Raw genomic sequence first — 26,305 nt, 5'->3', positions numbered from 1 at the left:
ACTGCATACCTTCTTGAATGTGACCATGGACGCTGCCGATGCTACGAAAAGTCAACATCTTCCCAGGTACTCACTCATACGCAGTGTACCAAGGTCATAGCAGATGCCTCCCGACACGGGACATTCCTCTTCATTCTCCATGCCATCCCATCCCATCCCATCCCATGCTCTGGTCCATGGATCCCAGCCCAACCCCCAGTGGGGTGTAAGTGGGCAGATTGGCCACACCCCACCACAGTTCCAAGCCCGTCTTCCTCTTCCGCCTCTCGATTCTCAAGTCTCTTGAGTCTGCAGTGCTGCACATCGTACCCCTGGCCCGCTGGGGTTTATTCGGTCTGTCCATCCAAATCACCCGGTTGGACGCGCTTACAGCAAGTTTGGCAATTGGCTTTTTCATTACTGTTATCGCTTTGTATCTTGTTCCATCAGGAAGCCCAGTCCCGCAGTCAGAGGCCAGAAGCCGCAGCAGCAGCAAAGCACCCCATCTTTCAATCTCTGACCCTTAGCTCCTCTTTGCCCGTCCGTTACCCAACCTAGGAAAAGATTCGAGACTACCCTGGCGACGCGGTACATGTACTTTGTACACTACCTATAGTATCCGTATACCTGATGGTCGTCGACCTACCCAACTCAAGGGGTCCTTTCGGCACATCAGAGAACCGTTGACCCGCCGGTGAAGCAGCCACGGGATCCAATTCTCGACGGAGACTGGTCCAGAGTCCAAAGACTCGAGCGGCTCCTCGGGGTTCGGCCGATTCCACATCCAGGACATCTTGTCACTGAGGCAAGACATCTGCCCCGACCAAGCCCTCCACCATCCCGGGATCAACTTTGCTTATATCTGCTCCCGTCCCTCTCGGGCCCATCATCGCTGTGCTCTCTTTCTCTCTTCCCGCCGTGGCCATCATCAACCCTCCTCTCCCCCTCCATCCTTTGCCTGCTTTCCTCAAGGTAAAGCAAGGAACCTCTTGCACCAGTGAACCTTGTCCGTGGGTTACCGTCCCATCCCATCAAGGTTTTGCTTTGGTCTCCCCGCAACCCCCCTACGAGACACATCTAAATACCACAGCCACCCGCCCTCTTCACAGCGGCGCGTGAGCTAGTCTCCCTCGTCACTAAACACTTCCTTCTCGCAACCCCAGGAAGTGTCTCGGACACCTCACAGTCTTTATTCACAATGGCGACTCATCACCAACGCCATTCCGCCCCCATTGGCGTGATTCCCGTGCCTCACGGTCCCGAAACGGGCCAGGAGCATGAGGATTACCCCCGGGAACACACCACGGCGCATGAGCGCGAGATCTTCGGTCACGTCACGCGTCCCGACGATTCATACACCACCGACGGTGTCTACTGGGCCGATTTGCCCTGGTGGAAGCGCGTCAACTTCGTCAACAAGGTCGATCGCGATGAGGCCGCCAAGGAGCTCAGGGCCACCGGCGAGATGATGAAGAAGGACCCCCTCTCTCCTCTCACCTGGTACTTCCGCAACGCTGTTCTTCCCGGTGCCGGTCTCGGTCTCGAGGGTTACGTTCTGTTCTCCATTGGTAACTTGGAGCCTCTTTTCGCTGCCGTCTGGCCTGAGTGCTGGGGCAAGGGACACGCCGTTTGCACGCAGAACTGGGTCGCCTCTGTCACATATCTCGAGATTGTTGGCATCATGATTGGTCAGGCCGCTGTTGGTGTAAGTTCATGAACCTGCGCCTTTGAAAAAAGAAAAACCAATTCTAACAGAATTTCAGGTCATTGGTGATTGGATTGGCCGTCGTTGGGGTCTCATCCAGGATGCGGCCATCATGTTTGTCGGTCTGCTACTTTTGACCGGCTGCTGGGCCAGCTCTCTCCAAGGCTGGGTCATTTTCTACGCCTGGTCTCTCTTCTTCTACGGTTTCGGTGTTGGAGGTGAATACCCCATCACTGCTACGTCGTCCATGGAGAACTCCGTCACCGCCGGCCGTCTGTCTACTCGCGAAGATCGTCTTCACCGCGGCCGCAAGGTCACCATGGCTTTCCTCATGCAGGGATGGGGTCAGCTCATCAACCAGGTCGTTCTCATCGTCCTTCTCGTCATCTTCAACCGCGGATACGGCAACGGCCCGTACACCCAGTCCGCCGCTCAGTACACTTTCCGCCTCTCTTTCGCTCTCCCCGCCATCGGTACTTTGTGGCTCGTCTACTACCGTACCTGGAAGATGCCGCGCGCAAACCAACAGCTTGCGCTGGCTAAGAAGAAGCAGGGTGTCACCGGCTACGATGTGAACGCTCTGAAATACTGCTTCCAGCATTTTGGTGGTCGCCTTTTGGCTACTGCTGGTACTTGGTTCTGCAATGACGTTTTCTTCTACGGCAACAAGCTTTTCCAGGGCCAGTTCATCTCGGTCATCTCCAGCAACCCCGATTCCCTCCTGACAAAATGGACGTGGAGTCTGATCAACGTCGTCGTCTCCCTTGCCGGTTACTATCTCGCCTCCCTGTTCATCGACAACAAGCTCTACGGCCGTAAGATGATGCAGCAGGTTGGCTTCTTCATGTGCTTCGTCATGTTCGTCATTCCGGCCTTCAACTTCGAATACTACACCAGCCCGGCTGGCGTTCACGCCTTCCAGGCCATGTACTTCCTCAGCTCTTTCTTCAACCAATTCGGACCCAACTCGGTTACCTTCCTCGTCGCCGGTGAGGTTTTCCCTACCCCTATCCGCGCCACCGCCCATGGCTTTTCCGCCTGTATCGGCAAGGCCGGAGCTCTCCTCGCCTCCGTCTTGTACAACTACATCGACACTCAGACCAAGTTCTACGTTGTTCCTTGGTTCGGTCTCGCCGGCATGGTCCTCACCTACTTCTTCCTGCCCGACACCACCGGTCTCGATCTCAAGGAGCAGGAGCGTCGCTGGACGTACATCCGCAGCGGAAAGGAGGCCGAGTACCACGGTGTCGCCGTTCACCCCACCCATCTCAGTGTCTGGGAGCGCCTCCGCGGCGTCGGCAAATACTACGACGCCGAGAAGGACCACAAGGCTCAGATCGAGGACATGCGCAAGGAGTGGGAAGAGAGACAGGCGATGCAGGGCGAGAAGGAGCCCGAGGTCTGGGAAGACCCCGAGCTCTTCTCCGAGGCTATGCACGGCTACTTCAAGGAGCAGCACAAGGGCAAGTCTCAGGGTGGTGTGATGCACGACGCCGATGTGTCCGAGTCCTCGTCGGCACGGGAGAAGGAGGCAGGTGACGAGATCCAGCCCAGCCCAATGCTGGGAGCGAGGCAAGATCGCACTGATCTCGACGAGAAGAGAGGTTAATCGTGCATGAAGTGGTGTTTGCATTATACACATAATGAGGAGTATTAAAAATGGGCTTTGGAGTTTACAACCATGGGCGGACTACTTGCATTGGAACTGGGGCTTTGGGTAGAAGCATACTCAGCATGGCGTATAAGACGCCCGAATATATTCTTAACGTATTATGACTACCATACTTGTTGTCCTTCTTCTTGGTGGCTTTTGTTTTGATACCTGCCGGATTCGATATCTGCTAAACAGCCTTGCTGGACACGTACCGGTGGAATAGGGGATATCCGGTGACCTGGGTAGATGGACATCGGCATCTCGTCCCTTGGGGGTTAAGGAAGCTTAGTATCGAGACTCACAATCTAAGTAAATTGGGGCAAAAGCTTGATTGTCTGCTGGAGTGGGTACCTATATAACACCAAGCCAGCTACGAAGGTTACGCGACGACCTCGGCGATCCCGGCAGACGGCAGACGGCAGGTGTGTGCCGTGCCAGCGTATGGTGCTCAAGTTATGGACCACGTGAAAGGCTGGCAGCGCTCCGAGTCGTTGGCATCATGCATGCAAGCACCTGCATGATGAGAGTGCAAGTTCTCTGCCATGGAGGTGTACTTGAGGCATACCAGTGCGTTCATCCTCGGCGGGCCTTTCTTTTGTTTTCAGAGACCTGAAAGTTTCTTAGTAGTTTGACAACCTTGTCAGAATTCATAGAGAACCTTTTGTAACGGAACAGAACGTATGAAATGAAGGTTAAAGCCTAGTGCTTGGGATAGGTCGGAATGAATGGGGTCTTGGAATTAGCAGGACGTTGGGGATGAGTAAAGTTTGAGATAGGTAGGATGTGGGATGGATATATCTCCCTTTCGACTTCACGATCCTCTGCGAATACGTGACAGGTAGTGGTGAAGAGTTGTGAACGACGAAGTAGCTCTAAGTATCATGCTTAATGACGTTTGTCGATGAGGGGTGTTGATGAATGAAATCATGGAGCAGTCGCGCCGACATCTCATTTGAGCATTTTTGCCCAACATGTATGTTAATGTAGGCATAATGGTGCCGTTGCGGACAGATCGTTATCGAGCATTGAGGATTACTTTATGTCTGCCGTCTTTCTCATTCATGATAGATAGGGCGCGAATCGGTCCTCGATAGAAATAGCACAATTGGAATATTGAAAGAACACAAACATTCTCTGTGGTTCTGCAACTTGACTGGCCATTACGCATTTTTCTTCGTAGCCAGATGTGCGGATTGAATAACTCCAAGACCGCAAAGGCTCACTCACAATGGCTGAAAGCATCATGGATACCATCATCTTAGGGCAAGAGTCCAAAAACCTAGGGATGTTGACCTTGGTAGCTCGGAGCTTTCTACCATTGCTGGCTCTACCTACCAAATCTCAAACTTGTACCTCAGAGCTGCCTCGTCTGCAACGAATTTCGTATGTGTACGGTTCTTTGGGTCTGCTATGGCAGCTCCTGATTCAAACTTTTTCCTACTGATCTCTGGAGACGGGACCGTTATACCAAGATTTCATAAAAGGGACCTCAGGACGGATAGGCAAATGTGTATAGGCTTACTTCTTCGAGTTACACGCGTACAAATTGTTGAGGTCTTGGCCAGCGAGATGACCATCATATCTAAGCATTCTTAAGCCCGATACAGACAAGTTAACTAAATCCTTAGCTGTGGCGGCCCATTTTCTCTCAACATCTTTCTGATATTCTTCGCCGTCATACCAGCCAGCGGATGAGGCTCCATATCCGGATCTTGGTCGGCCTTGACACTAAACTCAGCACCACCGTCCACCGCCGCCGCCTGTGCAGGCAAAACGGGCAGATGCGTATGCGGATCATACACGGCGCCCTTGGGAACAACCTTTGTCTGCACCGTCGCGGACCCTTCTCTGAAGGTACTCTCCGGCGGACCCTGCGTAATCAAGTTCTTCCCAAACACCATCGGCGTCGTCCCAGACGCGATGTCCACCCCCTTGATCGTCCGCTCCTGGATCCTCAGCGCCGCCTCGGGCTGGTTAAAGGCAGAAAGGTGACCCGCGAAGAAGAGCCGCGTGAAGGAGAAATTGTCGGCCTGCTTCACCTCCCCGGGTACCTGCCCGTCCGTGTTGGCAGACATGTTGACGAACCCGGCGCTCGCCCAGTTCGCCGTGCCCAGCTGCGCCGCGACGATCTGTGCACCAATCATGTTGCTGTCGTAGTCGGCGTCGCCGGTGAAGAGGGAGACGGTGATGCCTTGCTGGACGAGGTTCTTGAGCGACTGCGTGACCAGCGCCCCCGTACGGCTGTCGTCGCCCGTGGACCCGAACGCGATAGCGGTCTGCACCGACGCCTGCGTGAAGTTGTTGGACGCCCCAATGGCGGCTTGCACGTCGGCCCTGTTGAGGTAGCTCACGAACGTAGCCGAGGGGTAGGGTTCCGGAAGGAGGAGGCGGATGTCGTTCTCGGCGCGGCCGGCGTTGACGTCCCAAAAGTCTTCCACGTTCTTGACGCAAAAGGCGTCGGCCTCGGCGCAGAGCTTGTCGGTCGGCTGGGCGTTGCAGGCGTTTTGACGGTCCTGGCAGCCGCCCTGGCCAAACATGTTGGTGAAGAGCTGCTTCTGCTGGGTGTCGTTGAAGGGTTTCACGTCGTAGGGGTTACCCGGGGAGACGGAGTAGTTGAAATAGGCGCCGAACTGCACGCGGGTGTCCATGAAGCCGTCCTCGATGGAGATGGACTTGAGGGGCACCTGGACGGTGCCGGGGGCTTTCGCCTTGTTCTGCTGGGTGATGAAGTCGGCGAAGACCGGCACGTAGTGGCCGCCGTACGATTGACCGTTGATGTGTACGCCGTTGGCCGCGTACTGCGGGAAGGCGCCCATGATCCCCTGCATCACCTGGTAAAAGACTTTCGCAGCGTCAGCCGTCGAGTTGGGCGTCAGGGAGACGTCCATGGAGGAGTAGGTCCCGCACATGGGGTCCGCGGATGTGCACTGCTGGGGCACGATCTCGGCCGTCTTTGGGTTGACGGTGCCGTTGACCAGGTTGGTGAAGGAGAAGCCGACGGTCGCGGGCTGGTCGACGAAGAGCAGGTTGCTCACCGTCGACCACGAGTTCGGGTTGTCCACCACTTTGCCCTTGGCGTCGATGGAACAAGGGCCGATCTCAGTGAAGAGGCCGTTCATGGAGGACGCTCCCGGCCCGCCGTCGAGTCTGACGGTTAAGGGAGCTGAGGCGGCATTCTGTCGTGCTTCAAACATGTAAAAATACATGTGCTGCGTTGGGCTGACGTCCACGTAGCCGGCGAAGCTCTTCACGTTAGGGTTCGTCTCGCAGATGCCGTTCGGCACCTCTTTAAATCGGACATTAACGCCTCCGGCCCCCTTGACCGTCTTGAGATCCGTAGGCTGCGCAACGAACTGCGCAGAAGTCAGAGATGAAAAGAAGGCAACGGCGCAAACGAGAGTAGCCCGCATAGTCGTGATGTTTCGCTGCCGCGTCTAGCGGACAGATCTACGTTGGTGGCTACCGTTGGAACAGTATGAACGAGCGGATAGTGTCGATCCAGATCGACCTAGATTAACCAAACGAACGAAGCCTGCGTATACATACGAGTTGTGCCCTCGCTATCGGTAAAGAGCCATACCTTAGTGCCTTTAACGTTCCATCCAGCTGTTTGAAGGAGTGTCTAGTTTCCTCACTGATCACGAAATGGCATCGTCTCAGGGCGTATAAGCGTGGGTAATGCTGGGTCGTCTCCCAAACATGCTAGGTAGGAAAGCTTATTTGTCACTTGGGACACGGACTGTCGAGTTAAAACGCCGTGGATGCCACGGATTTGTTGTCCGTACCACTCAGGGTCCAAGATCAGACAAGGCTCATCCATCTCCAAGTCGGTTGGCTCGGCTAAGAGGGAGCCAGACGCGAGGCAAATTGAAGGTGCTGGCCGTCTCAAATCATGTTGGTGGCTGACAATTGAGCACGGGCAACGTAGTATGACCCGACTTGCTTGAGTTGCCGTATATTGAGGAGAGGAATGAAGATGGCTGTGTAGTGCGTACGAATTCCAGCCTCGGGAAAGCTAGCCACGGGTTTCATGAATCTCTTGTTGTTTTTGAGAGTGATGATAATTGTACAAGTCGCCGTGGCTGGGCCTTGTAAAGGATGAGGCCATTGATGTATCAGTTCAGCCCATGTGAAGGGACGTGCTAAGCATATTCTACAACAACAAAAAGTTGATTACTAGTGAAATACCGAAGACCGGTGGTCAAGTTATATAACCGCATTGAGTTCTTTCAACTGCCAGCTCGTAAGTTATTGCCAAGGAGAACAACAGGCGAACACTTCGACTGATCGCGCGATAAGCTCATGCGTCCCGAAAGCTGAAGGACTGGGATTCCCCTCGGAACTTCCGACTTCCGACATCAGCCGCAAGAGCCAACAAGAAACGCCCGCAAAGTCTCATGTTCCCCATTGATGTGATGATGCTTATATGTCTACCTCGTCTCCACATCGAAAGAACTGCGTGGGTCGTATCGAATTGTAAAGAGTTCCACCTGGCTATGTTTTCTTCAAGCACGACTAACGGCCTCCATGCTTAGTAATACGTGCTACGTGCCTCCTAAACACACACATCACTTAGCGTCGACTGCCGGAGAAGAACTTTATTGATTTGAGCTAACGAAATGATCCGATAGTAAAGAGACTTGGATGTTCCGCTGATCGGACGAAGGAACGCGCGATAGATGAATTAGAACATCGGAATCACGAGGAATGCATTGGACGCTGGCATATGTAATCAAGTCAGTGTCTCTGAGTGGATAGCGGCATCGCCCGTTATAGAAAGTGGGGGAGGGGATTGTGCTTGGAGGGGTTACTCTAGATTAGACGTCCATGGCTTCCGAGAGCTTTCAATGACTTCTCATCTTAGCTCAACTCACTCATCCAATTCATCACCACTACTTCTCATTCACGTAAGCTGATAACCCACTACTCATTGAGTATCAGACTATCATCACTGGACTGGATACATCCAAAAACGCAACCATGTTCACCGGCATCGTCGAAGAAATCGGAGGTCCGGACCCCTCATCTCTCACCCTTGACTCACCCCTCATCACATATCAAACTTGGAATGCCCTCAACTAACATCCCACCCTCAGTCGTCTCCGAGCTCAACCCCAACGACGAGACAGGAGGCACCTCCCTCACAATCACTCTGCCAGAGTCCTCCACCCTCCTCTCAGACTGCCACCTCGGCGACTCAATCGCCATCAACGGCGTCTGCCTCACCGTCACGTCCTTTGAAGCCTCCGGCCCCCCTTCCTTCAAGGTCGGCGTCGCCCCCGAGACCCTGCGCATCACCAACCTCGGGTCCCTGGTCAAGGACTCGCGCGCCAACCTCGAGCGCGCCGTCCGCGCCGACACCCGCATGGGCGGCCACTTCGTCCAGGGCCACGTCGACACCACGGCCACCATCCTGGCCGTCACCCCTGACGGCAACGCCCTCACCTTCCGCTTCGCGCCGCGGGACAAGGCCGTCCTGCGCTACATCATCTACAAGGGCTACGTCGCGCTCGACGGCACGAGCCTGACCGTGACGCAGGTCAATGACGAGGAGGGCTGGTGGGAGGTCATGCTGATCAGCTACACGCAGGAAAAGGTCGTTGTCGCGAGCAAGAAGCCCGGTGACACTGTCAACATTGAGGTGGACATGATGGCAAAGTATGCTGAGAAGAGCCTCGCGGGGTACCTCGGCGGTGCCGGCAGTGCTCCGTTGGAGAGAATGGTTGAGCGGATCGTAGCTCAGGGACTTGGTGGCAGGTCTTAAGGAGAGAGTACATGTGCCGAAAAGAATACGTCATTCCTACTTATCTAACAAGCTTCTTTTATACAGCTACTTCATTCAAGCAGTGGGTTTAAGATGCGTTCATTTGTACAAGCCGCCATGCGACATATACAACTGGGGAACCGGTGCGTGATACCCCCGCGTCCCAACCAGCTTCGATACAAGGGGACAAAAAAACAGTTAATCGGAATCAATCGAGTGACTGTATTCAGGACCAATGACGAAGAAAAAATAAACGAACTCATATAAAATTACAAAAGCTCAAACCCCCTCACGGGGGGCCTACGAAATCCCAGGAGACTCTGACCAGCCTGAGGTATAGTGATGCTAGGATTTTCACGAGACCCGAACTCGTGACATATGGGTGCGCGGCAGTTCAAACGAGGACATTCCCCGCCACGCCATAGGCCTTGGTGAAGGAATAATATCTTTTGTGTTATTATAGAGGGCGAGTGGTGAATGTCAACCCAGATAGGTGGGTGAGTCTATGCATTGTTTCCCGTATTTTCACAACAGGGGTATTCTAACCATCATCAAACATCGCCCCAGACCTCGGCTAGCCGTTGACTGACGGCCTTGGCAATCTTCTTGCGCCCTACAAGATTGGGCAGACCGCTGATAACCATCTCCCGTTTCCTCTTTAGCCCTTGCTCGCCTGAGCCGCACTCCTGAAACGCCTTGATGAAATCGTGTGGTGTCTTCCACCGCTTCTGAATCTCCAAAGCCTTCTCTCCCGTAATGCCCCTAGTCGTCATAAGCATTTTAAGGTAAACATCTCGTAAGGTCATCATGTCCGACTTGGATGCCAACGAGGCAAAGGCCGCGTATGTAATGTAGTAATTCGTCGTAGGCTCTTTCTTCCGAAGGTGTTCTAGCAACGGCAAGTAGTTCTGTGCTGTCAAGGCCGGTGTCGGAATGACCAAAAGAGGCTTGCATTCGTACATCTTCTTGAGCATGAATGTCATCCGCGCAAGGTACCGGATCGTGTCGTCCATCTTCTGGGTCTTCTTCAAAAAGTAGCCATTAACTACTTGTGTAGACGCAGTGGCGGATCGAACCATTTCCTCAATCTTAGAAAAATACGCCGAGTCCAAGGCAATTTCCTCGACTATGTAGACAACGTGTTTGACTCCAGATTTGCGAAGTCGGAATTTCTGCTCATGAAAACGGCCATCCTTGATACTGCTAACAAGGTCGTCTAGTCGCTTGCGCTCAACAATCCAATCCAGCACAACCTCATCTCCCTCTGCGCCAAAGCGGGATAGGGCGTTGGGATCGTGGCATTTGGCGATCCATTGTGCATCACCGACGTCCAGAGCTCGCATTATAGGTTTTACGCCCTTTTTGGTGAGCTCGTCTTGCATGTAGTCGCGATCCTTGACTGCTCGAACTTCGCGGATGTCAAGAGCGAGATGAACGGTAAATGAACCAGGTGCCAGCCGAATCGGGACGAAGTTTGGTAACGATGCCTCATCCGAGACCACTGGTCCATTCGCGACAACGCCTTCGTATTCTGATGTCGTTCTCGGCCGTTCCACTGGCTCGACAGATGGCGAAGCTTCTCTATCTAACGGTATGGAGGTCAGATCAACCCCACTGGCAGGTCCGGCATGCGTACTGGGGCCTGCGGTAGCATGGCCGGCTGCGCTGCTGGCTTCTGCGGTCTTTTTGATGCGTTCAGCAACTTCCCATCCCTCATCGGTAAGAGAGTACCGCCTCTGTGGGCGGCCTTTCTCGCAAACAAGATCCTTTTCGATGAGCGTCTTCATCGAGTTCCATGCCGTGTAGTACTTGCCAGGGTCACTAGGTGCAGAGAAGGATGCGTCGCAGTGTTCCTGAGCCAAGTCTATGAGGCTGGCTTTGGTTATCCCAGATTGTACACCCTTATCCAGTGTGGAGAGTGATAGCAAGAGAGCGTAGGCGCCTGAGCGATATGTTGGAACGTAAGGCTTTACCTTGCGTGCTTTCTTGGGTGGAGGGTGCTCGTCATCATCAGCAGCGCCGCCGAGGGATGTGCGGTCTTCCTTGGACAGCCGCGGATTCTTAGGCATGGGCAGACCGTTTGACTGGCAATGCTCCTTTAGCTTATCAGTCAGACGTGAAGAGAGCTTGTCTCCGAAGCCCTTGAGCTGGGTGAGCTGACGTGGATGCTGAAAGGTGATGGGGCATGCCTTGAGAGACTCATAGGCATTTCGATAGGTGGAGGTGCTCTTCATGTTCCGTTCTCTCGCAGTATCCAGCCACTCCTTGACCCAATCAAGGAGCAGGGGATTGGCGTATTGCTCGTGTTCGCCAGCCATAATGCTGCTGTGATGTTGGAGTTTCCTTGCGGCGTCGGTACGTCAAAGATCATTGCCAAGAACTGGACGACAAAAAGAGCATCTCTGCCGGTGTGTATGCAGCCAGGCTGAGAAATTTGATTTCCAAAACAAACAAATCGCCCCAAGATGCAGTTATCTACCAGGATGCCGAGCGTGCCTTGCCGGCTAGAGAGAGGCGAAGAAGAGGGCGGGAGAGGAAGGAAAGTTGGAGTCGCGACGCGCAGACACGCCAAGCAGTGGCACTTGGCGTATAGTGGTCATCACGAATCCACGTGACAGGCAGTGCCTATACAAAGGATTTCCAATTCTTGCGCCAGGGCCATCAGGCGTTCTGAGGGCTGAGGGGCGCCGATCACCTCCTGTGCAGCTTAGTGAGTGACAACCGCCGATTAAGGTACTTCACTAAGACCATAGCTTCAATTAATATTTTTTTTTTTTTAAAAAAAAAAAAAAAAGGATCAAATCGTGTTTTATCGGGAACATCCTGCGAAGCTTTAGATATCTTCAGAGAGTAAACCAGGCAATATCTATGGCGACGAATAGAAGTCGCCAATATGTCTCGAGCGGCAGTTTAGGTGGTCCGTCACAAAAGTAAGTAGTGCCCCTCATGAACCTAACGCTGAGGAGGGGCAATCCGGGCTGCGACCCCACCCCTTCCTGTTGCGGTGTGCTGCATCCATCCAGCGCCCAGTCTGACTTGCATGATTGCATCACGGGTAATGGCTACGGCGGGGCCTGCCTGTTAATGTCGCTGTTGTTCTCGCATGAGGTAAATGGCGGGGAGCTGAGGTGAGCCTGGCAGAGACGCAGGTAACAGATGAGTGGAGGCAACAGCACACTGGAATGGCGGCCACCGCATCCAGTTTCCTGGTCAGCAAGCACCTTATTGTAAGGTAGGCAACTGGCAAACTACCGCCCTCCATTTCTCTCCACTGTTTCCTCGTAAACATCCCCAGCTCCATTACCTACTACGTTGCCTCTTTATTTCTCTCCTTCATCCACCCTGGCCATCGCTTTCCCAACACGTTGAATCTCTTTTGAAATTGTCTCGTTCACCCATAGCCATTCGCTTGAGTCCACAGCCCGTCATGTCGGACGAAAAGATCATCGCCGCTTCGCAAAAGCACCCCATCGTGCCGAACCACACCTTCAAGTATGGCACTGCGGGGTTCCGGATGAAGGCTGATCTCCTTGACGGTGTCACTTTCCGTGTCGGTCTGCTTTCCGGCCTCCGTAGTCGCAAGCTCAATGGCCAGGCTATTGGTGTCATGATCACAGCTAGCCACAATCCCGCTGCCGATAATGGCGTCAAGATTGTTGACCCCATGGGAGACATGCTTGAGCAGGAGTGGGAGTCGTATGCTACTAAGCTTGTCAACAGCTCCTCGGACCAGGAACTTGTCGACAATTACAAGGCCTTGGCTTCCCAGCTCCGCATCAACCTATCCGATCCTGCCCGCGTCGTTTACGGTCGAGACACCCGCCCTTCGGGCCACAAGCTTGTCGCTGCTCTGGCCGATTCCTTCGAGGCCACCGGCGTTGAGTACACCGACTACAAGATCCTCACCACTCCCCAGCTCCACTACCTCACCCGATGCGTCAACACCGAGGGCACGCCGCAGTCGTATGGCAAGGTCAGCGAGACTGGATACTACGAGAAGTTTGCCGACGCTTTTGTCAAGGCTCTCAAGGGTCGCAAGGTTGACGGCCAGTTGACCATCGACTGCTCCAATGGCGTTGGTGGTCCCAAGTTGACCGAGTTCCTGAAGCACGTCCCCAAGGACGTCACTGGCTTCGACGTCAAGGTTGTGAACGATGATGTTCTTCGCCCCGAGGTCCTCAACCTCGACGTAAGTTGCATTGCATCCGTACCACTCTGTGCCTTAGCTGACTTGTGCAGTGTGGTGCAGACTTCGTCAAGACCAAGCAGCGCGCCCCTGCTTCTCCCAAGCCCATCCCGGGCGCTCGCTACTGCTCCTTTGACGGTGACGCCGACCGCTTGATCTACTACTACACCGACCCGGACACCGGCTTCTTCATGCTCGACGGCGACCGGATATCCACCTTGGCTGCTTCCTTCATTGGCGATCTGGTTCGATCTGCCGGCCTTGAGAAGGACTTGCGCATCGGCGTCGTTCAGACTGCTTATGCCAACGGTGCTAGCACCAACTACATTGAGAAGCATCTCGGATTGCCCGTCGTTTGCACGCCCACTGGCGTTAAGCACTTGCACCATGCTGCTCTCAAATTCGACATCGGTCCCTACTTCGAGGCCAACGGTCACGGCACTGTCATCTTCAGCCAAGATGCTATGCGTGCCTTCAGCGAGACGAAGCCCCAGTCCCCCGCACAGAAGGATGCCCTCGAGACCCTTGCCGCCGTTGGCAACCTCATCAACCAGACCGTTGGTGATGCGCTGTCAGATATGTTGATGGTGGAGGTGATTCTCGCTCACAAGGGCTGGACTCTCAAGGACTGGGCCTCAACCTACTCGGATCTTCCCAATCGCTTGGTCCGTGTTGAGGTTGGTAACAAAGATGCTTTCCAGACCACGGATGCCGAGCGTCGCCTTAGCCATCCTGCGGGAGCTCAGGACGAGATTGATCAGTGTGTTAGAAAGTACACCAGCGCTCGTTCCTTCGCTCGCGCCAGCGGTACCGAGAACGCCTGCCGTGTGTACGCTGAAGCAGCCACTCGCTCCGAGGCTGATGAACTCGCCAACAAGGTCGCGGGTATTGTGAAGCAGTATGGCGGACTGTAGGCAAGTCGCCTATCTGTCAAAGGAGCAACGATGCGCTTTTCACGATAGAGGACAGTTGATGATTGGACTACTTGCCACATTGCTTGGACCAAAATTACGGCGGATTTCGTAAAAGCTAGAGCGGACTGGTTACAAGTTGGAAGCTGCCCAAAGTGATGAAACGAACAGAAAACGAGACATTTGATATCCCTAGTCTTTCCCTACTCAAAAGAAGCGCAGCACATCACCCGTTAGATCTTTATCTTCAAAAACGTGACTGGATTGTAACTGGATTAAGTCACTCACCAGCTTATATTTACCTACAGAAAGACAAAAAGAAGAAAGTAGGAAGCAAAAGACATACAAGCTAGATGGTTGGCTGTGGCCTCATGCATTACCCCCGGGGTCTCCCTGCCCCGGAGTACCCGATTTGAGGATCCAACGTTGATTCTCGCGGCCCGCCCGTTTGGTGTGGCAATCCTCTCCAGCTCGTCGGGATCATCTCAATGCACCACCACCTGAACCGACTTCGCTTTCGCTAACCACCACCACCACCACACCAAGGCCAACCACTGATGAAAGGCCAGCCTATATCATTCATGATGGAGTTGGAAGAGTGCGTTCCATACAAGTCACGCAAAGACGGGTCAAGGTCTGTACGATTCAAGTCGTCAATTCTTCTCTATCATACATAGGCATCCTCGCAACCCTTGACGCTTGCCGTCATCGAACCCTTTTCCATTCTCTCATGGCAAGGCCGCTTTGGTCTTTGTTCTTCTTCCACTGATTTCTCCTCTTCAATAACCACACCCCCCCCCCCCTTTCGATTATTCTGTTTCTTGTTTGTACATTTCTAGCCTCATACCAATTAACCCAAAGAAACCTTGCAAAAGGACATCCAAGAGCAAACAGGGCAAAAGTAGAAGACATGAACTAGATAAACACATTACACAAACACTTCCGTGCTTGAACCGCCCCACTAAGTATATATAATAGAGGTATAGAGAGATGTCTGCAGACTGGCGAGACATATATCATGTGCTGTAGCTTTCGGCCGTCAACGGTGCTTTGTGTAGCACCTCCAAAAAAGAGGGAACCCATTCTGTGGGGAATTATGGCACACTGCCTCATCCCAGAGATGATGGTGCTCCGATACCCGCCCAAAACAAAAAAATTCAAAGAAAAAGTCGATGTAAGTGATCGATGCGCACTTCGCTATCCCAATGCATGGTTTGCTCCTTTTCGCAGGAGGCAATGCGGCCACCATGTTGGTGACCTATATATCAAGTTTCGAGTGCGTGCGGTGCGAAAACTGGAGAGGTGTCGAGGGAGTGTCCTGGCCCAGGTGCTCATCCTGAAACGAGGCGCGCCGCATACTGATGACGGGTATAGGAGGCAGTGTTATGCCGTGGCACCAACCCCTATCCGAGCCGAGTCGCCCGATTATATCATTGAACTGAGCTGCCGAGCGTCTTGAATCGGTCTTCGAACGCCTTCATTCTCTCCTTTTCCAACTCTTGCTGGATACGTCTCGTCTCACGTCGCGCGGCTTCGCGCTCCTCCTGCAGCGTCAAAACCTCGATTTGAGCAGTACTCATGCGGGCAATGACATCTTGCATCTCCGAGTCGGCAACCGTAAGTGCTGTCTCCAGCTCAACGACCTTAACCCGCAGTCTCTCGATCTGCGTCTCGTCTTCGACGGACTGCTTCGGCATGAGACGGGGCGATCGCGGGAACATTGGCGATGGCATCGGGCTGAGACTCGACTTGCGAGGAGAGCGCATGCCGCTGGCACCGGGCGAAGGGCTCATACGGCGCAGCTGAATGCTTTGTGCGTCCTTCAGCTCCTTCAATTGCTCCTCGTGCCGAGCCACGCGCTCCTCGGATGAGATCTGAGCAGCTTGCAGTTGCTCCTCCAGATTCTTGAGGCGACTTTGCAGGCGTGTGATGCGGTCGGCGTTAGCCTTGCGGTCGGCATCGCCACGAGCAACGGCTTCCGCGAGGCGCTGGCGGAGCTCAGAGTTCACGGACAGCTGGTTCTGAACTTGGGAGGCGAGTTCCTCAACGCGCTGAGCAGACGTACGGAGCTCATCAGCAAGAGCGCGCTCGCTCTCAAGGTGTGCCACCTCGCTGCCCGCCAAGCTCTCCAGTTGATCCTTGTAAGCCGAGGCTTCTTCCTTCGCCGCATCGCGCTCGAAGACGGCGGACGTCAGGGATGCCTCTAGCCTCTCGAGAGCCAGTCTCGTAGCCTCGTCTCCTACAACCATAGAGCCACTGCTTTCCAGATCCTTGATCTTGAGGAGGGAGTCTTTGTAAGCAAGTTGCAAATCCTGGAAGGCAGCCTCCAAAGATTCCGAAGTTACAGGAACAGACGCAGATTCATAGGTGCTGCCGCGAGCCATCGACGGGGGAATGAGAATATCTTTCTCCTTCAACAGTCCACGGAGTGCAGCGACTTCACCCTCAGCACGATCGAGATCCATCTTAAGGCCAGCGAGGCCCTTCTCCACTTGCCACTTCTGTTCGGCCGCCTCGTCAGCACGGCGACGCAATACATTGACCTCAACCCTCAGGTTGGAGATATCTTTGGCGAAGCCAGCTTGTCGTGGAGACGTCACCATCAGTCTCTCTCGCTCAACCTCCAAGGTCTTGATCTTCTTCTCATTTTCCCGATTTTGAAATTCTTGACGTTCGAGAAGGCTCTTCAATGCGTTGTGGAGAGCGTCTCTCTGGGCCTCGACGTCCTTCAAGCGCTCCGACAGCTGCTCTCGAGATTCGGTCACGCCTGACTTAACGGTGTTTGACCTGGTCAGTCCCAAGCCCGACGGCGCCTTTTGAAGGATGAATGGCATAGCCGTTACTGAGCTAGAACGGGCAAGGCGAGTCGAGCTGCTGGTTGCACTGCGGGCGCGAGTCTCTGGCTGTGGCGATGGTCCGGAAGACTTGAGAGCTTTGTTTTCCTGTCTCAAGACTTCCAACTCTTGCTGCATCTTGGATGATTCGTAGGTGAGATTGGCATACTCAGATGCTTCAGCTTCAAGGCCATCAAGCTTTGATTTCAACTGGGGTACGATCTCGTCGCGAAGGTTGTCTCGCTCATTCGTAGTGCTCTGAAGCTCAACCTTGAGGACTGAGAGCAGGTCTTCGAAGTTAGACTTCACCTGCACCTCCTCTCCAAGCCTGCGGCGGAGATCCTCACATGTGTGCTCCAAGTCTCGAAGACGATTGTTAGTATCCTCGTTGTTGATCTGGGCAACGTCCACCTGTGAAGCTTTCTCTGCCAGTTCTTTGATCTGCTGGTCCAACTCATTTCTTCGTGACCGTTCATCTTGCAACTTGTTGGTCAGCTCCAGTCGCATCGAAGCCTTCTCTTGTTCTGCACGACGTTGAATCTTTTCGACCTCTTCCTTGCTCTGGTCGTATTCGCTAAACTTGGCAGAGCTATATCCAGAGTCGGAAAAGTAATCGCTAGTCCTCCTGCCGGAGGCTTGTGGGTTGTTGATCTCGGACTGAAGCCTATCGACGAGATCCTCGAGATCCATCTCGCGCCGAATGGACGATGCCAGTTCGGCACTGATGGCCTTCAGTTCGTCCTCCATCTCTTCGATTTGTAGGGATGGGGCTAAGGAGGAAGGCGGTGGTGTGTATAAATTTGATTCGCAATATCCAAGCGCATTTGTTGGTGTCGCATTCCCTTTTCGAGGTTCTGGCAGCAGTGACGGAACTCCAGTTGTGAGAGGGGTGTCATCTGTCAGAGTAGCTCGTCGAGGCGAATTAAGAGGCGATGAGAGAGAGGAGAACTCTGTCGTCGAAGGTGACGGCGAAGAACCCCAGCCGAAGAAGTTGGCTAGCTTGGAAGAGCCTGGTGATTTGGGAAGAGGCTTGTTGATCGAGGGAGTGGGAGTTGATGTAGTAGGCGTGAGTGACTGTCTGAGCTCCAGGACTGTGGTGACTGTTTGCGAAGAGTTGTCTCGATCCGTTGATAGATTCAGATGGGGAGGAGTAGGTTTGGAAGCGGGTATGGACATGATAGAGTTGTCATTAGTGTTGTGACTGTAAATTGACTCGGAATCTTCGTCCGTGTCCTCCTCTTCCTCGATGATCGGCTGAGGTGTCGCTTTCGGTAGCCTCGGAGAAAAGGTTGGGGTGACGTCGGAGGTCAAAAAGGCAGGCTCTGACAGGCCGTCTGAAGGTTTTGTTTGAGGGGATGCAAGGTTGGTGCTTGGGTTGTTTCGTGAAGCAAAGTAAGCCGCGTCGTCTGCCAGGTCGGTAGGTGGGGGTCTGCTTGCAAGAGGTCAAAGTCCGGTTAGCTGCTGTTGGTACCGAAAGAGTCGTTTCCCGGCAGTCGAGGGAGGGACGACCCAGCAGAGGTCGAGCCAAGTTGGACGAAAAGGCAAAGGGTTCGGACTCACTGTATGTCAAGCTTCTGGTGAGCAGCTGGTGGCGCGAAGAGTGGGCGAACGTTGCTGTTGTTGCTATCGGAAAACTCATAGAGGGTAGGGCTGTCGACAGAGTAGGATCTCGAGAAACGTGTTTCAGGGGCGGCAAAGGCCGAAGGTGACAGTATAGACGGGGTACTGGAACCAGAGCCGGTACCGTAGCTGGCAGCCAATTGAGAAGCTGTCGAGGAGAGAGGCTTCCGCTTGATCGCCTTGGCGGGATTGAAGGTAGGCGTGATGACTTGGACGGGCAGAGTCTGCGATCTGGTACGACCAGGCGAGGGAGAAGGTGAGGTTGCAGGGCGGTTGGGGTCGCGGTAGGGTGGGCGTCCACGGAGGTCATCAGATGAAGCGTTAAGAGTCTCAGAATTTGAAGGGTCTCCCGTGGCTCTCGGAGGGCGTTCGAGGTGAAGGTTGAGATGAGGTGGGCGAGGGTCGCGGGCCGCCATGATTATGATTAGGGTCGAGATCTGAGCGGCGGTGGCTGTCTCTGTTCATAAGTGTCTTACTCTGGCTTATCTCTGGAGCCAAGTTGGGAGGCAGCAAGAGATATTCGAGACCAAGCTCGTTGTCCATTTGGAAAAAGGAAGGGCAAAAAGAGGAAATGGAACAGTATTGGGGGGATTTTTGGGAGGGCAAATGGTGGAAGAGGCCGCAGGGTGGGATCGCAGACGGCGACTGGCCAAAAAGGGGCCATGCTCGCGCACAGGGACCCTTGGAGATGGTGTGGGGCAGTAGTTGCAGCGTAGCGCTTCTGCTTTGGCGCCATTTCCCGTTTGGGCGCTTGGAGATGGTTCGCCCCAGCAACCCCGGGGCCACTGATATTGGAACCGTACGTGACATCCATGACACGATGGGTGCTGGGGCCGAAACTTGCACGTCTTCTTCTTTTTGGAGTTTGCTGGGCAGAATGGATCGATCTGGGAGGAGGATCGTGCTGTGTGTGGTTTTGTGGATAGGTAGGTAGGTAGGCACGGAGGAGGTACTCCGTACTTGACCTTGGACATGGGCGGGCGAGAAATAGGTCGGAAGGTCTTAAGGGAAGGTACCGCGAAGAAGACTTTCGTGAGGTGCCGTCGTGCCGATTAGACGCGAGAGTCACAAGAGGGTAGGTGGGCGTTGTGCAATGCGACTGGCTATTGCACTCTCGATAGGCCTTCATCTTGCTGTGCAGAGTGCTCCTGTGCCGTTTCCCAATGGCAGTCTAGAACAAAGCATACAAGCAATCAGCAAATGAAGAGAAGATCGAACTTGGACAAGCGCCCATGTGGACTTGTAGAAGAGTATCCATCCGCCTTTCCCCAAGGCAGGTAGAAGGTGTTAGATGCGTCCTGTGGCACGGCGGTACCATGGCTCGTGGAAGGTGAATTGACCAATGGTCGAATGGGAGGCCTGGTTCGCGACATTCAGACACAGAGGAAACATCCTGGGCGGATCCAGGAGCAGCAAGGAGCAGCGTTGGTACCTTGCTCTAGCGCCCCTGGTCGGCGGCAGGGGTGAGACAACCGTTTTTTCGACGAATTCGAACAGGAGCAATTTTAGCCTCCTGCGCTAGCCCCGCCCAATCAGGTGAATCGGTACGTATTCCTTTCTCATCCATCCATCCTTGGGAAGGTGTTCCACTCTTTTCTCCTTCCTCCCTGTCCAGACTCTATGTACTGTACTATGTGAAGCACCTTCTCTGTCAGCGCCTCGCCGCCTCCACGCGGCGTGACAGGCTGGCAGCCAGCACCCACGCACCCACGCACACGACACACAAACGCGCAAACTCACTTACTGCGTACCTACTCCGTACCCACGCGCGCACAGTCACAGTTCCATCAGTCTGGTCTGGGACCTGAGTCTGAAGCTCTGTCCACCTCATGTCCTTCCCTTGTCACTGACACACTGTCACTCATTGTCATTCAAGGTTCAGCCATGGCACGGCTGCTAATCGCTTCTTTCCCATGATAACCTCCTTCCTTGCTTCCGCCTGCACATCCACGGCTTGCCCTGCCTTGCGGTACCTTGCGGGTAGTATCCGGCCTCTCACATCCGCAGACTGGACGCACCTGTCCCTGCCCGCCTATAGCATACGAGTACATACGATGATTTTCACTGTCTGTGCTTCCCTGACGGTACCAAATGAAAGAAAACTTGAAAGAGCAGAGCCTCTGGGAGGAGCCTCCCTTCGTGCCTTGCGTCCTTCCATACTTTCTTGCTGCATGCATTGTGATGATCAATTCTCACAAACATATCTCCAAGCTGACCTCATCTTACCAATATCATGCAGGCTGCCCACACATGCCCCATTCCAACAATTCTTCGCACTTTCCGATCACCGATCAATTTTCTCCACCTCACTTCGCAGCCACCCGAACTCGACTCGAGTCACTCGGCTGCCAAACCACGCTCAACCCGCATCGTGTCACTGCCATTGCCATCTTTGACAACAATGCCGACTCGTCTTGTGTTTCGGTCCGCTACCCGACACAACGACAAGAAAGCCAAATAACGACAGCGATGCCGATGAACTCCCACCCGATTAGCCTTCCTGGTTAAAACGCTGACCATAGAGATGCCAAAGTCAGAACTCAGCCTGCTTGCCGCACACGCGAGGGAATAAACCAACATCACCTTACTTGGTCTTGGCTTTTTTTTTTTCTCCTTCTTCTGCCAATGTTTCGTGCGTGTCGTCGAAACATTGAAACCGTCAGGCTTGCTTCTGCCCAGGACACTCCCCGTCTTCGTCTTGTCAAACCTCCAGCCTCATTTTCGCCTCGCCGCTCAGACTCAACTGACTCTCTTCGCCATCACAAAGTTGCAAACGGCCTCGTCCGGTTCTCCGGATCCCACTCAGGGTTACCTTACCTCGAAGGTTCAACCCATTCCTGGTCACTTCTACCACCAACCGGGGGCAAACACACAGACAAGATCATGCCTCTACCACTCACTTCATGCTCTACTACCACCAGTTTGGACGCCGATTCGAGTTTGGATACCCGTCAAAAAGTCAACGTCGGCAGCTCGGGTCCCTGTCATCTAGCCTAGAATGGCAACTTATGGCATCCACTGCACAGACGTGCCCACTCTATTCGTTCGAACACATGCTTCAGTCTGCTCGTGCTATTTGCACCACACGATGACTAGTCAGAGTTTGTCTTTGGACTCAAGCCAGGCAAGAGGGTTGCAACAGCTGTACACTCCGCCCAGCCGCCACCGAGACCCAGACAAGCAGTCAAGCTTCCATGGCTTCTGATCAGAAGATCACCCGGGAGTTCGACAACTTCAACTTCAAACCCTTGGAACCACACAGCCATGCTGCATGCACGAAATTCAGCACGAGAGCGAGACGCCTACAACTAGGCTCGTGCGATAGTTGCCTTACCTCGCGTGACGGAGCTAGCATCGTCTCGCAGATCGTGCAGCTGAGCGACCCCCAATGCCGCTTCCCGTTCAACATCGATGGCAAATAAGCAATCCCCATCTAACTTTGGCGCCATGCACTCTGGCGATTGGTCACTCGGCCACCATATCGTTCCCCCAAGATCTGTACCAGATCACACGATGGGATCCCATAGGGGTTGTGGTCCGTGGAGGCGCTGTAATATGCTTTGGCGCCTGCAGAGTATTACTCTGTAATTTTCCCCTGAAGCTTGCAATCTCCCCATTGGCCACCGGTCCAGAAACGATACTTGTTCAAAATGGACTAGCGCAAGGGACACGCATCTTGGTGTGTCGAACCCCGGTTCGAAGCGTGTCGAATGAGAATCGAGCCCTCACAAGATATCTTGCCTTTGTTCTCAACTTCTTTCAACTTTCAGATCAGGAGCGCGATCGCTCTCACCACACCCTTCACCAGATCTCGGTCACCGTGAGACCATGGCCTCTGAGAGCTAGTGGAACCTCGGTCTTTGGGCTCTAAGTCTCCCTCAGCGAAATCAACTCGGTTTCTCCAAACTATGTTATGGTTGTCTAAGGACGAAACACTACGCGACAATATGAATCGGAATTAGCGACTGCCCATGTAGACGCATTTCCACGTCGCAGCTATCAGTATATTCAATTGTGTTTGTTTCACAACGTTGACAGAAAAGTGATGGATACAAAGACAATCGCTCTCTCTCGCAATCGGTCCGTACGAATTGGCGCGAAGAACGGGCAATGGACAGCGGGGTCTTTCCCCCAGATATTTCCTTGACGTGCTCCGGCCTCCATTGGTCCAAATTGACAGCAGGGTTTATCACGATCTCCAGATTTGTTGCGAAGGATGCGGCTGCTTAGTCGGTGATTGCTAGTCTAGTGTGCTTTCCCGTCCGAACATCCAAGGCAATGATCACCACGGCGATGCCAATAACGTCCGCTACAACCTCCCAATTCGGGTCGATGGGTAGGAGGCTTGACTTCGTATTATAAAGACTTGGCCTCCATGTGTAAAGGGGGACATAACAACCGGCCACGCCCATGTTGGCGGCTATTTCGGGAGTGTATAATCCGTACATCCTGGCAACCGCTATCCTAGCCAGTGTGCTCCAGGCTCCACGGCATGTCAAGATACTCATTTCCTTAATCATCAACCAATATTGATGTGGGCGGCACCGCCTCACTGGGCCCTCAAGCCGGCCTTGGCCTCAAATTGCACTTCGGATATTCCACCAGGTATCTAACTGCCAAGGCTCCAGGTCAAGTTGCTGAGTCTAAATCAGCGAAACAATCGACCTATGAGTTACCATCCGCTGCATTTGACCAGCAACTCTCGATCAATCCTTAGCCGAGGCGTGTTTGAGGCTGAAAATCTCAAGCTGCCACCCTACTGATTGCTGTAGCCTGTCAGCTCCAATTTGTAGACCACCCTCCTAACGAAGAAAAGATTATGGCATCTTCACCATTTAGTCCGCAAAGGATCGCGAAGGTAACCCGCGCGATTGCGTCTAATAGGACTAGATACACGAGACAATTGTGGTATCTTGCGGCTTGGGACATCGAATCCAACTGGCTTTAGGGCTTGCGATCGAAGCACACATATCTCGAGGAACGACATTCTCCGACTGGGTGGACATACACTACTCAGGGGTGCCCGCAGAGCAAGAATGCTCATCTCAGACTTTGCGATTGCCACACTGCAACTCGAGAGCGAGCAGATGGGCGAAAAGCCAATAGCTTGCACTACAAAAACAAGTTGAGAAGCATTTCGGGCCCCGGAAACGTTTTATCAATGACCCCCTGTTTTCAGAGCCTCACCAATCAAGACCAAATTGCAGACATCATGGTCGATTAGGTTTCTGAGGCTCCAAAGGGGTATCCTTAAGTTGGCAATCTGTTCGATAATTTTGCCTAGTAGTAGAACTCGGAATTTCGGCTCCGGAACGCTCCTCATCTAATGATTTCAGAGACTTTGAAATATCTCTAAAGTTTGGAGAGCAGTCTACGCCGAGTCGATTGCACATTGCGGGGTTCAGCGCGCCACCGAGGAAGGCAAAAGAAACGGATGCGATGTCGTTTCGCAAAAGGGGTATCGCCAGGACAGTCGTCTGCAGACAACAGGAAGCATCAGCCAAGCTTTGTGGCGGGAAAAGACTAAAGGAGGCGGGCGTCTCATGAGACTAGAGAGAGCGACTGCGTCGAGGAGAAAGCAGAGAAGTTTGAAGCTGTTTTCCATTCCCGTGACGAGATCATCGCCGTTCGACTTTGGGCAGAGCGAGAAAGGCATAGCTTTGCTGCAGAGTTGGGGTCGAGTCCATGGCCCCACCTGACAAGCGTTGTTCTGTTCTAAAGATAGTGTCACTACCGCACTCCGGGAACTCAACATCGAACAACTCTAACCAGGGAGAGCCAGCAGCAACTCGATCACGGGGTCTCTTTCTCTCTACAATCTCTTCTGCTGAGGAGCAACAAACGGTCTTTGATGGCGTGGTTTAATGCCACTACTTTACGAACCGACCAGTCTCACTCGTCCATGCTGCTGACGCTAATTGCCGAAATGTGGCCGCGGTGATAGCTGTCGATGAAAGAGGAAGTCAAGTGGCGGGAGACGCATTAGCCGGCAATTGACCGCACAACAGTAAGAAACCAGACATGAGGTTTCCGGATTTTTATTCTGTTGCCTGTTGTCAGGGCTTGGTGTTCGGGGCTATTAGGGCTCTGAGGTCGAATACGAGGTTGGCTGCCCGCGTCGTTGCAGACCCTGGGCGCTGGCTAGCGGCCAAAGACGAGACTCTTTTGGCCGAAATAGCCTCAACCACGTCACATTTCCCCGTGTCCGGCATTGCCATGAGACGATACAGTCTCAGCCGTTGATGATGGCGTTCATCCGTTGCTGTATGCTCATCGGCAGCTCTGACAGAAACCGTCAGCTTGCAGGCCTTGAGGGACGTATGGCTGCTATTTGATCATATTCACCACGAATGCAGATCATACGGCCAAATTGTTGCTGAGATGCCCAGACTAACTCATGGTACTCTGTAGGCTCTTCTCAACTCTTGTATCTCAAGTCATGCAACTTTTATGTTCCGCACTCTATCCTGGGAAAAGACGGAGCGACCAGGAAGAGCCTCTGAGCATGGCAATAAGTTACATCGACGTGCTTCGTAAGGCTGAGTGTCAAAATGGTAAGAAGGTCCTGAGGTGCTTACCACATACATTGCCGTAGGCGACGGGGATGATTATGTGACGCAATGGCTTGATGGGAAATGCCGGGGAGGGGGTAAGGGAGACGCCAGACCTCGTGTCTGCAGACGAGGGTGGATGTGCGGTCTGCGTTCTCGTTCGTCGTCCACCGACCAGGGTCGCCGTATTGGTACTGGCGCCGGACCAAGGCGGTGATGGCTGTATTTTCTTTGAAGCATTTGCCTATGCAGATAAGCTGCGTGCCTTTGCGCAGTTGAAGAGGCAAAACCGAACAGCAAAAAGTACGCTACACTTGGAGGTATCTCGCCTCACCGGGAGTTGTCATGTAAGATGTTTGCCTCATTTGGAAAACAGTTCGCACACGGTACGGGAACACTGACTTGCGTCCACGCCGTTGAGGCCGTTACCAGAACTCTTTGAGCTCAATACCGGCCACCACGAAGGAACATGCAGGATAACTCAAATTCATCTGCATGTCCCCATCGCCCCAGATCTCGTTTGCTGGCTCCCGGTAACTAGCTGACACACCACCTGACGAGGTACCCAAATAGCTCCCACCCCTCCCCTTCTGCTGGAGTGGGAACTACCTGGGTCGAGGCATCAGGGCAACTCGTCGCGCACACAACCACTGTACCGGTCTCTTCCACTGACATTCCTCTCCTTCTTTTCTCCTTGTCGAGTCGGGAGAAGGTCCCATCCTCCCGTCCATCTCTTACGCACGCTTACTCACGGGCGACGTTCGATGACTTAACGAGCAAGGCCAGCCCACCGGATACTAGCGTTGAGAGACAAATGCTTAGCTGAGTCGGGCGAGCAATAATCGTGTCTTCTCGATCCATCGAGACCATCGAGCAGGATTCTCTCCGGCTTGTGGCTCTCGTGTGGAAGAGTGAGCTCGTCGCGAGGGGAAGAAAGCCGTATCCCGCCTCCTCCTCCCCATATAAGGAGAGCGGCCGGCGGCGGCCCAGAACACATCGAGAAAAGAGGCTCCGGATTTCCCTCATCATGTCCAGCAACCAACAGCGGAGCACCGCCCGAACCGAAAAGACCAGCCGGGTGATCACCACTGTCCTGCCCCT

The 26,305-nt window shown here is 53.6% G+C and overlaps 7 protein-coding genes across 7 annotated transcripts; 4 read left to right on the top strand and 3 right to left on the bottom strand.

Moving 5' to 3' along the window:
• On the top strand, window positions 1–537 carry CPAR01_05142 (uncharacterized protein; the record flags this gene model as incomplete). Its single annotated transcript, XM_060489421.1, has 1 exon — window positions 1–537. A coding segment is annotated over one exon (537 nt), but the record flags the coding sequence as incomplete, so codon positions are not given.
• A 640-nt stretch (window positions 538–1,177) lies between these two features.
• Window positions 1,178–3,293, top strand: CPAR01_05141 (uncharacterized protein; the record flags this gene model as incomplete). The annotated part of the gene is made up of 2 exons (XM_060489420.1): window positions 1,178–1,684; window positions 1,743–3,293. 2 exons carry the CDS (start codon window positions 1,178–1,180, stop codon window positions 3,291–3,293), a joined length of 2,058 nt encoding a protein of 685 aa, XP_060350886.1.
• Window positions 3,294–4,954: 1,661 nt separating this feature from the next.
• CPAR01_05140 (carboxypeptidase S1) lies at window positions 4,955–6,748 on the bottom strand (the record flags this gene model as incomplete). The annotated part of the gene is made up of 1 exon (XM_060489419.1): window positions 4,955–6,748. One exon carries the CDS (start codon window positions 6,746–6,748, stop codon window positions 4,955–4,957), a length of 1,794 nt encoding a protein of 597 aa, XP_060350885.1.
• Window positions 6,749–8,318: 1,570 nt separating this feature from the next.
• CPAR01_05139 (riboflavin synthase) lies at window positions 8,319–9,102 on the top strand (the record flags this gene model as incomplete). Its single annotated transcript, XM_060489418.1, has 2 exons — window positions 8,319–8,349; window positions 8,435–9,102. 2 exons carry the CDS (start codon window positions 8,319–8,321, stop codon window positions 9,100–9,102), a joined length of 699 nt encoding a protein of 232 aa, XP_060350884.1.
• Window positions 9,103–9,653: 551 nt separating this feature from the next.
• Window positions 9,654–11,420, bottom strand: CPAR01_05138 (crossover junction endonuclease MUS81; the record flags this gene model as incomplete). Its single annotated transcript, XM_060489417.1, has 1 exon — window positions 9,654–11,420. One exon carries the CDS (start codon window positions 11,418–11,420, stop codon window positions 9,654–9,656), a length of 1,767 nt encoding a protein of 588 aa, XP_060350883.1.
• A 1,109-nt stretch (window positions 11,421–12,529) lies between these two features.
• CPAR01_05137 (phosphoglucomutase/phosphomannomutase domain-containing protein) lies at window positions 12,530–14,202 on the top strand (the record flags this gene model as incomplete). The annotated part of the gene is made up of 2 exons (XM_060489416.1): window positions 12,530–13,291; window positions 13,342–14,202. The coding sequence occupies 2 exons, from the start codon at window positions 12,530–12,532 to the stop codon at window positions 14,200–14,202; spliced, it is 1,623 nt and encodes a 540-aa protein (XP_060350882.1).
• A 1,427-nt stretch (window positions 14,203–15,629) lies between these two features.
• On the bottom strand, window positions 15,630–19,069 carry CPAR01_05136 (uncharacterized protein; the record flags this gene model as incomplete). The annotated part of the gene is made up of 2 exons (XM_060489415.1): window positions 15,630–18,462; window positions 18,594–19,069. 2 exons carry the CDS (start codon window positions 19,067–19,069, stop codon window positions 15,630–15,632), a joined length of 3,309 nt encoding a protein of 1,102 aa, XP_060350881.1.
• Between the last annotated feature and the right edge of the window lie 7,236 nt (window positions 19,070–26,305).

The sequence above is a fragment of the Colletotrichum paranaense genome, assembly GCF_030867605.1.
Source record: "Colletotrichum paranaense strain IMI 384185 chromosome Unknown Scaffold_4.1, whole genome shotgun sequence".
NCBI lineage: Eukaryota > Fungi > Ascomycota > Sordariomycetes > Glomerellales > Glomerellaceae > Colletotrichum > Colletotrichum paranaense.
This window is presented reverse-complemented; position numbering and strand designations above follow the sequence as displayed.